Here is a 13,322-nt window from a genome sequence, read left to right as displayed (position 1 = left end):
TTGGTGTGCGGCACCCTTTAGAACAACCACACTTTTGTACAAAGCCAAAGCTGTTTACTTTTGTTATGATCGTTTTTTTTTGTTATGTTTGAATAAAATTTAGTACAACAATGCTGAGGTTCTCTTCATGTCCCAAGATCTTACCCAGGGTCTGCTAAACCATATCAGCTCACCACTAAAACCTACCAGCATGCTATGCTTATGATGCTAGGGTACTTGTCGTACTGTGCTAAATGTAGGCCTACTTGGTGTTCAGTCTGCTGCTGCTACAGAGCCTCTTGTACTGGCCTGGTCTTTATAGATCGATTGGTTGTTTGATGTTGATATACATTTATTGACTAGCTCTAGTCTTCGATGGATTCATTAATAATTGAGGTCAAGTGACAAGCGAGAATCAAGATATTTATTGTGAATACAGGATTACGAGGCATCTTTAAAGACGTGTTGCCAGTGAAGGTGGCTCAGTCCGCTGCAGGCCGTGTGTATCGTGACACTACGCAGCATTAGCAATCGGCGCCCGACAGCGGCAGAGGAATGACGACAACCCCAAGCTCTTCATCCCAGCCACACCGACAGAAAGCACTGATGTCACGAGGAGCACTGGGAGGTCAGGATGAAGAGCACTGTGATGTTAGATGAGCTGTGATGCGAGACGTATATCGGGAAGATGGAGCTGGTCCCAAAGGAAGTCGATTAGTCATCGAGGAAGAAGTAGTTCCCACTCTTCTTTTGCTCCGTGTCCTGGGAGAGAGGAAGAGAGCGAGCATTACGTCGATTATTGTAAATGTATTTTTATAGGGGGACTATCAGTAGAGTATAACGTGTGTGTGTGTGTGTGTACCTTGATGGAGTTCAGCTTGTTGATGCGTGGTCTGAAATTGTTGGGGTCACGTCTGAAGGTGATCTCCAACAGGGACAAGAACTTGTTCATCCCAGCAAGTAGACCCTGAGGCCTGCAGCGATGAAAGGAGAGAGACATCACTTTATTGTCTGATTGGTTCAGAAGGTATATGACGTGGACAGACAAACATCTAATTAATAATTTAAATCAACCAACAATTAAATAGGCCTCCTGTTTAATTGAAAAAAGAAAAACTCAAGACAAAGTCTGAGACAGTGTGTGTGACTGAAAGACTGTGTGTGTCTTACGTATTGGCTCTGGTGCAGGTAGAGGGGATCCCATCGAAGACAATCACTCGGTCTGCCAGGTAGGTGGCCATGATGAAGTCATGCTCCACCACAAAGGCCGTCTTCTTAGAATGGAGGATGTACCTGAACACAAACACACACCGTAGTAGGCAATGTATTTAGTGCATGTTTGTGCGCACACACACACACACTATTGTGGTATATGTTGTGTAATGTGGCGGTACCTCTTGATGACGCGGGCGGCCATGAGACGCTGCTCTGAGTCCAGGTAGGCCGAGGGCTCGTCGATCAGATACACGTCGGCTGGCTTCCCCAGACACAGCGTCAGAGCCACGCGCTGCAGCTCTCCACCTGATAGGTTCTGGACCTGGGGGGCGGGGTTACAGGGGTTAGTCGGGGGCGGGGTTAGAGGGATATGTTCGGGGCGGGGTTACAGTGGTTCATTGGGGGGCGGGGTTAGAGTGGTTAGTTTGGGACGGGGTTGTAGGGCTACTTTGGTGGTGGGGGTGTCTTACGTCCTGGTCGATGATGGCCTCGATCAGCATGGGCTTCATGACGTCCGTGATGAACTGAGGGTGTGTGTAGGCATCTCGGATCTTGTCGTGGAGGAGAGCCCTCACACTGCCCTGGAAACACAAACACACACACAGTTAGTGGACTGGTCTTCATAAGGGAGCAGTGATCATGATGATGATGATGATGATGATGTTGAAGACAGACCCTGAACTTCGGGCTGATGGTCTGAGGTTTATAGCTGACGTTCAAGATGGGCACGTCACCTGACACAGAGAGAGAGACTATTATCACTCAATACACACAACCTGGAGAGAGAAACAGAGCTGGACCTCCGTTTGTGTGTGTATTGTCGGGGGGGGGGGGGGGGGGGGGTGTCACAGTCTGGCAGGTCGGTCGGTTGGTTGATATGCACTGGTTCGACCAAATTCTCATTGATCGGACAAGCGCTGGTGTTACTTTCATAAGGAAAAAACGTATTTTGAGTGATAGGCTATATTTTGTCAGACATAACATTAGTTATTGATACAAATTCTATTCACAGCTCTGTAGTGTAGTTGTGTGTGTCTCACCTCCATCATCAGGCTTCAGACCTCCAGCAAGCATTTTGATGAATGTCGTCTTGCCGGTTCCTGGATCACATAGAGATAATCACACACATGCACCATCTTCCCTGCATCGTCAATGTATGGCACGCACACAAACACCGCTTACCATTTTCTCCCAGCATGACCATGATCTCAGAGTCGGTGAAATCCCCCTCTTTGATCTCCAGACTAAACTCTCCTAAAGTCTTCTTCATGTTGGGGTACTGCGCACACACACACGCGCACACACACACACAGACACACACACACTTAATTCACATGACACAGAAAATATCACAAAAATACTGTGCCTCTGTGTATGCTGATTAGTGGTCACAGGGGACACAAGCGTTGCTAGGCGTTGCCGTGATTCACGGGCATAAAAGGAAGTGATTGGCGCAGGGAGAGGAAGTGGGCGGGACCTGGTAGTGCCGGAGCTTCTTGACCTCCTCCTCGCTGGCCGTCTCGGCCACCTTGAAGACCAGCGAGGTCTCCCTGAAACGAAGGTTCTCCGTAGGGACATAGCCATCCAGGAAGATGTTGATGCCTGGACACACAGACAGAGAGACAGAGACAGACAGAGAGAGAGAGATGGAGACAGAGAGACAGAGCGAGCGACAGAGCGAGCGACAGACAGACAGAGAGACAGAAATATTTATCTTATATATATGCATACACACACACTTATCCAACTGTCATGAGAGGAGTCTGTGTGTGTATGTGTGTGCGTGTGAGAGGCCCGTTTTGAAAACAGGCCCCGGTTTGGGAATTTAAATCATGCCTGCATGTACATTCGGTCACCATCAGCTTTACAGCCACAATCAATCAAAACAACGGCTGACAGCAGCTTGAGGACATCAGAGCCACAACATGTGGAGTGTGTGTGCGAGTGTGTGTGCGAGCGTTACCCTCGCGGACGCTGAAGGGCATGGTGACCACGCCGTAGGCGCTGGGCACGCCGTACAGACAGCAGATGAAGTCCGACAGGTAGTCCAACACACTGAGGTCATGTTCCACCACGATGATGTACCTGCACACACACACACAGTTAGTTAGCAGTAATATACGTTTTAATTAGGGCTGAACTATTAATCAAATTCAAACCGAGACTGCGATGCAATAGAAAACGATTTTCAAATCGCAATGGCAGCGGTTGTTACTGCTACTGACTGGAGATCAGTAAGATTCATATTTATTTTTCATTGACAATTCAATAGTTAAATAAAGATGTTTAATATCAATGAATGCATCAATTCATCTCAACACATAGGCCTGGCCTAAAGGAAAGAGCGGTTTATACGTCGAGTGCTTCCAATGTTGTGTTGGTCATACTAAAGAATGATCTATGGCTTGTTCACTGAATAATACAGAACATAAAGTCCTTTTAAAAGAAAAATCGAATGCTAAATCGCAATATTGATCGAGATAATCGCAATTAGATTATTTCCCCAAATCATTCAGCCCTAATTGTAATGCAAGCAATATAATTCTATGAGTTTATAGTATGGTCAGGGTGTCTAGTCAGGTGTAACAAGACAGAGTCAGGGGTCAGGGTTCAGGTTTGTGACTAGGCTTTTCAGCCCCTCCCCCTTGGCCCTTTGCCAGGCCGCCATTGTAAGCAAGATTGTTATCTTAATGACAAGCATGGTTTAAACTAAGGTTAATCAGTCCAATAAATAAGAGCGGGTCTTACCGGTCAGGCCTGATGAGGGAGCGGATGGTGATGGCGGCCTTCAGCCTCTGCTTAACGTCTAGGTAGCTGGACGGCTCGTCAAACATGAAGCTGGAGAGAAGGAAAACACTTTGTTAGTCTCACCGACCACCGGGTGAGGGTAGAGGAGGCAGGGGGAGGGAGGGATGAACCCCTCAGGGCAAGTCATTGGGTTGATTGGAGCGCGCTCATTGGACGACGCGCCTGCAGCAGCGACCCGGCATCTTCAGAGAGCCAATGGGTGTGCACGGTTCCTTTGGGGATATGGTCGCATTCTGGGCTGTCAATTTGGATATATTTTTGTGTCCACTCCACTGTGAGCCGAGGTAAGAAGAACCGATACTAAGGCTTTAATTAAATTAATAAAAGGTGACATATTATACCACCAGGTGTGAGTGTGATTAGCCGTTTCAAGCCGTTTTGAAAATCCTCTTCTGACATCCCAAGTGGGCGTGTCCCCCTAGATGTGTGACGGATAGATCAGTCTACCAGCCGACCCAGTGGACTGGAGCAAACGTTGCTCATCTATCCGCCACACATCTAGGTGGACACGCCCACTTGTGATGTCAGAAGAGGCCGATTCTCAAAACGGTTCATGGCGGATCCCACACGCGAGTTCCGATTAGCACAACACGTCTCCACCACAGAGAGAAGGAGAGGAAGGAGGAGGGCGGAGGACGTACATGTCGGCCTGCTGGATGCACACCACGGCGCAGGCGAACCTCTGCAGCTCTCCTCCAGACAGGGCCTCTACGTTACGCTCCCGCAGGTGGGTCAGGTCTGCCGCCGCCACACACACACACACACGCACACGCACAAGCACAAGCACAAGCACACGCACACGCACACACACACGCGAACCAATGAGGATAGATGTAGATACGTGACATCTGCATTTAACACTGAGTTGCAAAGACAATGCTATGATGACGGTGTGTGCGTGTTACCTAGCTGTTCACAGACGAGCGTTTGTGAATCTGTGTCATCCTTCCTGGTGAGGATGGCACCTACTGACCCCTGGTGGAGAAGGTGGGAATAACAGTGCATCGTTACAATGCAATGTTAACGCCAACGCTTAAATATTAGCATTTACATTCAGCCATAGAGCAAGCGCTTGGCTGTATTTAAAAGAGTAGTTCTACTCAGTATTTAAAGAGTAGCAGACAATATTTAAAGAGTAGTACTAGCAAGTATTTAAAGAGTACTAGACAGTGTTTAAGGAGTAGTAATAGTCTGTATTTAAAGAGCATTAGACAGACTTTAAAGAGTACTAGGCAGTAAAGAGCGAAAGAGTACTAGACAGCATTAAAAGTGTGCTGGTCAGTACTTCAAGAGAAGCAGACGGTATTTCATCAGCAGACCTACACGGTGTTTAAAGAGAAGCACCAGACAGTATGTACAGAGCCGTACCTTCACAGTCTTGGGGATCTGGTCCACGTACTGGGGCTTGACGATGGCCCGCAGGTCGTCCTCCAGGATCTTGGTGAAGTAGTTCTGGAGCTCCGAGCCCCGGAAGTAGGTCAGGATCTCCTGCCAATCGGGGGGGTTCTGAGAGAGACGGGAGTACCAGTGAGAAAAGGCTCGGTTAACCGGTTTTGGTTCTGCGTCGGGTTTAGGAAGTTTGAGTGGACCAATCACAGCCCTCGACGCAAGGTTCCAATTTTTGGGAGGCGCACGTCAGGCCGTTGCGGTGGACGCCTTGATGGGTCCGTAAAGCCCCTTGGGTAGCATCGTCGTGGAACCATGACTAAGCCTTAACTCTCTCCCAGTGTGGGGGGGGGGGGGGGGGGGGGGGGGGGCACTCACATCAAACTTGCCCAAGTTGGGCTTCTGTTTCCCAGCGAGGATCTTGAGAGCGGTGGACTTTCCTATTCCATTGGTCCCCACAAGTCCTAGGACCTCACCAGGTCTGGGGATCGGCAATCTACACACACACACACACACACACACACACACACACACACACACACACACACACACGTTCAGTCACTTAAAGGATAACCTTCAGGATTCTCCATCCTGAACCCTATTTTCCACGCCTTTTGGTTCGAATTTACTACTACTACGGAAAATGCTTTTTGAAATTGAAATCAGATTGTTCTTATACGTTTCTGACAAGACAATGGGATGGTTCACAACAGAGAATAAAACACAGTAAAAATGTAAAAAATATATTGTTATTATGTTTAAGTCTCAATCAAATAATTTCCCTATTGTCCTGATGACGTGCCGGCAATCTCTTGCCGGCACTCCCCTCTCCTGCCCCCATCCATGTTTCCACCCCTCTCATCATGCAACAACTCAACATCTGTGAGCAAAACTTGCTTAGTCACAATGACAAACAGAGCGGATCAAACTAAAAATGACTATTGCACTATTACATCATAGGGTTTCATTGGATTGAATAATAAGGTCCAGGTTGAAAAATTCCCAAGTTATAATTAAACTCTAGTGTGTGTGTGTGTGTGTGTGTGTGTGTATATCTGTGTGTGAGTGCATACCGATGTAGTTTGAAGGAATTGGCACAGTATCTGTGTGTGGTCTCCTTCTCCAGATTGCTGGGCAGATTGACGATGGACAACGCCCCAAACGGACATTTCTAGAACAACAGGCCACAGAGTTCCCCGTGTTAGAAAGAGATAGACAACAATGGGCCACAATAAACACAAGCCTCAGACTCCTCCTTCTGCTGACCAATGTCATACAAAGGACCTCAGCAGGACAGAAAAGGAAGGAGAGGAGAATAATAATACATTTTATGTTTTCAAAGGTGCCCGAGGGCACTGTACAAATTAGAAACATAAAGTTAATACAAAGTACATATAGTCAATCCATCAGACACTGACACTATAGACATAATACACTCAGGGACGGTCAGAGAGCAAGCGTGCAGGACGGAGATTGACACAGGATGGACATGGACGCAAGGTACAAAGGGAAAAAAAACAAAACACAGAGAGACCCTCAGAGGGGAAACAAACAATACATAGGGCATAACGTTTATACCAGATGTAGGGATGATAGCAAGTAAAAACAGGGGGAAAAAGTAGATAGTATAGGAAGAGGGGAGTGGATGAAAGGAGGAGCTGGAGCAGGGAGTTGGAGAGGATAAGCGGTAGTAGCAGTTACCTTGACACAGATACCACATCCTATACAGAGAGACTCGGAGATCCACACAATCTTACTCTGGGCCGTGACCTCGATGCACAGCTTACCTGGAAATAAAACGCACATAATGAGTTACGAAAAACTTTCCATAACTTTGTAAACGCACTTTATATATTAAACGCCTTCCATAACTCAAGACATACACTTTATATATAACACCTTCCATAACTTTAGACGCACAATTTTTATACCACTTTGTTTGGGCTAGCAGGAGCCCCAGAACTAGCTGCAGCTAACTTTGTCTAACTGTAGATCCAGACCTAGCTAGTGACTGACTGTAGCTCCAGACCTAGCTAGTGGCTAACTGTAGCTCCAGACCTAGCTCATAGCTAGCGGCCTCACCCATGCGCACCACCGGGCAACTTTTCTTGCACTCTTGTCTGCATTTCTTGGGTTTGCACTTGTCTCTGTTGACAATGGCTACCCTGGTGTTCTTTTCGGCCATGATGGGATGGGGGTGGGGGGCCCAGGCTGGGGCCACACAAACACACAGTCACACACACACAGACAGACACACACACAGACAGACACACACACACACACACACCAGGAGAGCTGTAGGCGAGAGAGAAGACTTCAGTATCTAGTCATTTACGGGAGGCTTTTATACAATGTGAATGCAGACACAGGTCAGGGGTTAGACAGTACAGATACAGGTCATTAGGGAGCAGGTAGGGGTTAGACAGTACAGAGACAGGTCAATAGGGAGCAGGTAGGGGTTAGACTTTACAGAGACAGGTCAATAGGGAGCAGGTAGGGGTTAGACTTTACAGAGACAGGTCATTAGGGAGCAGGTAGGGGTTAGACTTTACAGAGACAGGTCAATAGGGAGCAGGTAGGGGTTAGACTTTACAGAGACAGGTCAATAGGGAGCAGGTAGGGGTTAGACTTTACAGAGACAGGTCAATAGGGAGCAGGTAGAACTGTACAAAGACAGGTCATTAGGGAGCAGGTAGAAGATAGACAGTACAGAGACAGGTCATTAGGCATCAACATCACATCAAGGTTGTGTCCATGCCTTGAATGTGTTATAACACATATTTATCAACAGATTAATACAATCCTGAATAAATGAAGATTGTGTCCATGTCTGGACTGTAATGAAGCCTCAACAACAACAACAGCTTGGTTAAATACTGGAGCTAAGCTGCTCCAAAGGTGAATGACTTTTCACTTAAACTCATCATTAGGTTATGTTAATAACAATTAGATTAACATTTTTCTATGAGAAGTTTTGCCAAAAATACAGACAATGTGTGGTTTTCTTCAGAAGAACATCCATCGGTGGGAACATATCCACACCTTGTCAACACTAGTGTAACTAATATGCGAGTGCTGTGTTAGTAATGTGGCAGTAATGTGGTAGTAGTAATGTGGAAGTCGGCCAGAGTTCTGTTATCCCTGCGTAGTGCGTGTCGGCAATGGTTGTTGAAAGTTGCTGAAAGTTGTTTCAAGTTAAATCCCCTAATACTTCCTTGTGGTTTCATGTTGTTCATGTTGTAACGATGAGCTTTAGTTTAGCGGTGTTTTCTAAACGCTGGATACTGGAGCTGTTTGCTCCTACTTGACATGATGTAACGACCGGTAACACACCAGTAGGTTAACCCTTCTCTGACCGCCACCGTTGAATCCACACCCTACAATGGCAATATATATATATAGGTCGACTCAAAGTGTGTTAAAATGATCCTGAGGTGAGCTAAGACAGTAGATGCCCACACGGCAAAGTAACAGCTCCATGTCCCTCTATTTGACAGCTGCCATGCTGTGGATGAGCTGTGTCTGCGTTTGAGACATTCTATGCCTTAGATATCCTATAGAAGTAGCTGTTCTATGTAATAGATTGTATCGGAGAAGACAAGCAAGATTTAAAAACTCACTACTACTTGGCTCCTGACAACGCGCTCCTTAACATCGACCGATGAGTGTTGGGTTGAGCTTATTATATTGCTAGGAATCAGTGATCTTCCAGAAGCAACGTGTTCTTTCAGCCGGTCTGGAGAGATGGCGCCGACACGCACTAAGATCTGCAACGTGCCGCGTCACAACCCGGCGACCCGGCGGACGTCACCACCCCGCGACCCGGTGGACGAGGGAGTGGGAGATTCAACTTGCTAAGTATAAACCCTATCGGTGTTTCGTTGTGTGTAGAGCCTGTTATATACGTGTCATATCCTCAGTGTATCGAAACAGAGTCTTCATTCGTCGCGTTGACGTGGACTGAGCCGCGTTAAACGTTGAGGTACGAGTCGTTAGAGACCGTTCGTTGATGTCTATGTTATGAGTCATGGTAATATTAATAGACTAAATACATTGTTACCAGGAGTGCCATAGCCCATAATGTATTTTCTGCAACTACCATACACCATCGATATCATTACCATAACTACCATAGACCATTTACCGTCACCATTACTACCGTATGGCCGCAATAAACTAAGAGGATGTTGGCACTACGCACCATTGGTCGCAATTCTCTCCATGGAGTGCCCTATTCATGAAAACATAATTAGCAGATTATATTTAATTGTAATGAACTCTATTGGATATCTTGGGTCATCCTCCTTGAATCAGTATGCATGTGGTTCCCAAAAAAATGGCCATCTATGAGCAATTTTCTGTCAATAAGTCTGAAGCGTTCAATCACGTCAGAACGCTGATTAAACACAATAATCCCATAAATAGGGTCATAATTGCTACAAAGAGGTTTTAATGTCAACGTCTTCTTGTCGCTTGCGGCTTAATACCGTCAAAATACGACCTATAATCTTTAAAGGCACCCAGTGCAACTTTCGAGGCTTAAAAATAAACATTCAATTTCTAGTCTTTTTTACACGTAGTAAGTTTCAATAACTCCATACCATTACATACCGACATTTAAGCAGCAAAGATGAGACGTCGTTGTGTGGTGAGAACTGATACAAAATCGATAACAACAACAATGCCGCCATTTTCTTTATTTTTTGTAACCTACAATAAATAAAGCAGGCTTCCAGTCAATGGAAAAATGGCTTCTCCCCACCGGCGATTGTTGTTGTTTACGATTTTCTATCAGTTCTCACCACACAACGACGTCTCATCTTTGCTCCTTGAATGTCGATATGTAATGGTATGGAGTTATTGAAACTTACTACGTGTAAAAAAGACTAGAAATTGAATGTTTATTTTTCATTGAATGTTTACATAAAGTTGCACTGGGTGCCTTTAACATAATCATGGCCCATCGAAAGCGTTACCATAACTACCATATATCATCGATGTTGATACCGTCCAAATACCATTGATATTGTTACCATAGCTAACATGGACCTTATCGTTACCATGAGAGCCATGGCCCGTCGGTATCTTTACTATAACTACCATTGCGCATAGATATTGTAACCATAACTACCATAGACATCGTTACCATAAATACCATGATGTCCCAAAGTATTTTCACCATATCTACCATATACCTTAGATATATTGTTACAATAACTACTTTGACTATATCTTTAACATAAATACCATTGACTGTATAACTCGATACCATAACTACTTGAGAAAGTATAGAAAATCTATTTCAGAAGTTATATTCATAACAGCTGGACTCTTGTTTGTGATCCAACGTGCATGGGGGGAATAAAAGACTAGCTCAGACACATGTCTGTGGTAAGTTAAGTGCTAGTGCCAATGTGATTGGCAGGTAGAGCTCTAAGGTGGAGAGTGGTGGTGCTCACCTTGCAGGGTTCTCCTTTCAGGATGGCCACCCCCAGCAAGACCCCGCCCGGGGCTGACCCCAAGCAGCTGGAGCGGACCGGGACCGTCCGGGAGATCGGATCCCAGGCAGTTTGGTCGCTGTCCTCCTGCAAACCTGGTAGCTCACAGTGCAGGGTGGAGGAGAACAGTGACGCTATGCTAATACTATGTTAGCAGTACTGTGGTAGTTCAATGTTTGTACTATTGTAGTACTTCATAAGTACTGGTAGTACTATGTTAGTACTGTGGTATGGAGTCAAAAACGAGTCCAGAAAGCGTTGTAAACGTGAAGTATTATACCTGTATAATAAGTATGTAATGCACACTTGAAATAGTATTTTTTAAATTTTTGGTGTTCTTTTTGCTTTACGTTTTTTTTTTTTTGCGATAATTGTCTGCATTTCTCTGCTGGGCTCATTTTGTCATGAGGGTTGCGTAGAGCCCCTTTAACGCATAGTTCCTGGGACCGTCCAGCAGATGGCGGTAATGCTTGCACTTATGGATGCTATGTTGGTACTGTGGTATTATGGTAGGTCTATGTTAGTACTGTGATACTATGTGCTGTGGCACTGTGGTAGTTCTAGTTTAGTACTGTTAGTGCTGTTGAACTACAGTGGTACTATGTGGTGCTATGGTAGTACTATGTTATTACTGTGGTGCTCCGGTACTATCATGTTAGCACTGTGTTACTATGTTAGTACAATGTTACTCTACTAGATGTTCTGATGTCCCTCGAGCATGTTTTGTTCGGTAAGTCGTAGCTAAACGACCCTCCAAATTTATCAAGCTTGATTTATGAAGACAAGTATTTGAATAGACGAGGAACTGTTGAGCAGAGGGTTTGTCCTGCAAATGGTTTATTAAAGACAAATGAACAGTGGACTCCATCACAGTAACCCCTCCCCTGTCCCTGGATCAGGCTTTGGAGTGGACCAGCTGCGGGACGACAACCTGGAGACATACTGGCAGTCTGACGGCTCCCAGCCTCACCTGGTCAACATCCAGTTCAGGTAACTCACCTGGTCCACATCCAGTTCAGGTAACTCACCTGGTCCACATCCAGTTCAGGTAACTCACCTGGTCCACATCCAGTTCAGGTAACTCACCTGGTCCACATCCAGTTCAGGTAACTCACCTGGTCCAGATCTTCAGTTGAGGGCACAACCTCAAATGGACAAGATGTGTCTTTATGTTTATGTTTGCAGGAGGAAGACCACCGTGAAGATGTTGTGTATTTACGCCGACTATAAATCTGACGAGAGCTACACGCCCAGTAAGATCTCTGTCCGCGTCGGAAACAACTTTCACAATCTGCAGGAAGTTAGAGTAAGAACCTATACCGGTCCTACCTCCCATATTTACCCACCTGTCTCACCTCCATATAACCTCTACCCATCTGTCTGTCTCTGCAGCAATTAGAGATGGTGGAGCCAAGTGGCTGGATTCACATATCCCTGCTGGATGCGGTAATTGATCATCTCTTTGTGTAGTATACTGTGCAAACTGTGTTGCGCGCCTCGCCTAGGGGGCGCCAGAGTTCTGATGTATAATACATGTTTCAAATGTTTAAAGATGTTTCAAATGTGTAAAAGAACAAAAAGTTCTTTAAAAACACACAGAGGTGTTTGAGATGTTTCAAATGTGTAAAAGATCTTTTCAAAACTATTTTGAAAATGTTTGGGGGGGGGGCAGAGCTCTCTATTTGTGCTCTAAGGGGGGGCTCACTCCATCACACTTTGAAAACCCCTGCTCTATGTAGTATAAGTAGTATTTATGTGTACAACAGGGGAAACCGTCCATCTAGTATTGATAGTATTTCTATGTGACCCCAGAAGAACAGTCCGATCCGGACCTTCATGATACAGGTGGCGGTGCTGGCCAACCACCAGAACGGCCGGGACACCCACATGAGACAGATCAAGATCTACACGCCGGTGGAGGAGAGCTCCATCGGGAAGTTCCCACGATGCACCACGGTGGACTTCATGATGTACAGGACCATCCGCTGACTCCGGAGCCCACCATAATCCTTATCAATATGGACATCAATTCAAATGTCAACAGCGTTCGGACCCGGGGTCGGTCGGTCGGTCTCTCTCTCTCTCTCTCTCTCTCTCTCACTCTCACTCTCACTCTCACTCTCACGGTGGAGAATCAAACGCACCAGGTTACCTCTGGATGTCCTTACAGAGGAACAAGATGAGGTTCTCCTCCCACACCCTGCTGAGTGCCAATGGTGCCGCGTCCCAGACGCGCGCCAGGAACCACGTGCTTCTGTCTGCGTTTGCAGGGGAGGACGCGCGTATAGATGATGCTGAAGAACCTTTCTGTGCATCAAATGACCCTGTGTGTCCTCGTCTCTGCTGTGTTTCTATTAAAAACGTCTTTCACATGTATGCCAGTCTCTTGAGGTTTATACACACAGAACATACATCTTCATGTTTCCCTTCTACCAT

General features: G+C 46.0%; 3 protein-coding genes across 6 annotated transcripts in view; 1 reads left to right on the top strand and 2 right to left on the bottom strand.

Moving 5' to 3' along the window:
• The window catches only part of LOC132445652 (coiled-coil domain-containing protein 171-like), a 126,698-nt gene that overhangs the window by 54,389 nt on the left and 58,987 nt on the right, over positions 1 to 13,322 (bottom strand). The gene's annotated exons all lie outside the window — the stretch shown is intronic.
• abce1 (ATP-binding cassette, sub-family E (OABP), member 1) lies at positions 390 to 9,149 on the bottom strand. The gene is made up of 19 exons (XM_060035636.1): positions 9,009 to 9,149; positions 7,471 to 7,683; positions 7,090 to 7,175; positions 6,462 to 6,559; positions 5,767 to 5,884; positions 5,371 to 5,508; positions 4,908 to 4,977; positions 4,644 to 4,740; positions 3,943 to 4,032; positions 3,158 to 3,279; positions 2,672 to 2,796; positions 2,377 to 2,473; positions 2,235 to 2,294; positions 1,870 to 1,928; positions 1,665 to 1,775; positions 1,374 to 1,516; positions 1,150 to 1,272; positions 842 to 953; positions 390 to 741 (listed from the first exon to the last, which is right to left on the bottom strand). The coding sequence occupies exons 2-19, from the start codon at positions 7,571 to 7,573 to the stop codon at positions 694 to 696; spliced, it is 1,800 nt and encodes a 599-aa protein (XP_059891619.1). The 5' UTR covers positions 7,574 to 7,683; positions 9,009 to 9,149; the 3' UTR covers positions 390 to 693.
• anapc10 (anaphase promoting complex subunit 10) lies at positions 9,113 to 13,262 on the top strand. Of its 2 annotated transcripts, none has more exons than XM_060035643.1 (6): positions 9,113 to 9,246; positions 10,869 to 10,984; positions 11,786 to 11,876; positions 12,072 to 12,192; positions 12,279 to 12,332; positions 12,702 to 13,262. In XM_060035643.1, exons 2-6 carry the CDS (start codon positions 10,870 to 10,872, stop codon positions 12,873 to 12,875), a joined length of 555 nt encoding a protein of 184 aa, XP_059891626.1. In that variant the 5' UTR covers positions 9,113 to 9,246; position 10,869; the 3' UTR covers positions 12,876 to 13,262. The 2 variants fall into 2 exon arrangements, with proteins under 2 accessions (XP_059891626.1, XP_059891625.1); XM_060035642.1 differs by having other exon boundaries at positions 12,699 to 13,262.

This window comes from Gadus macrocephalus, chromosome 17 (assembly GCF_031168955.1).
Source record: "Gadus macrocephalus chromosome 17, ASM3116895v1".
In the NCBI taxonomy this organism is placed as follows: Eukaryota; Metazoa; Chordata; class Actinopteri; order Gadiformes; family Gadidae; genus Gadus; species Gadus macrocephalus.
Note: the sequence above shows the minus strand (reverse complement) of the source record. Positions and strands in the feature narration are given on the sequence as shown.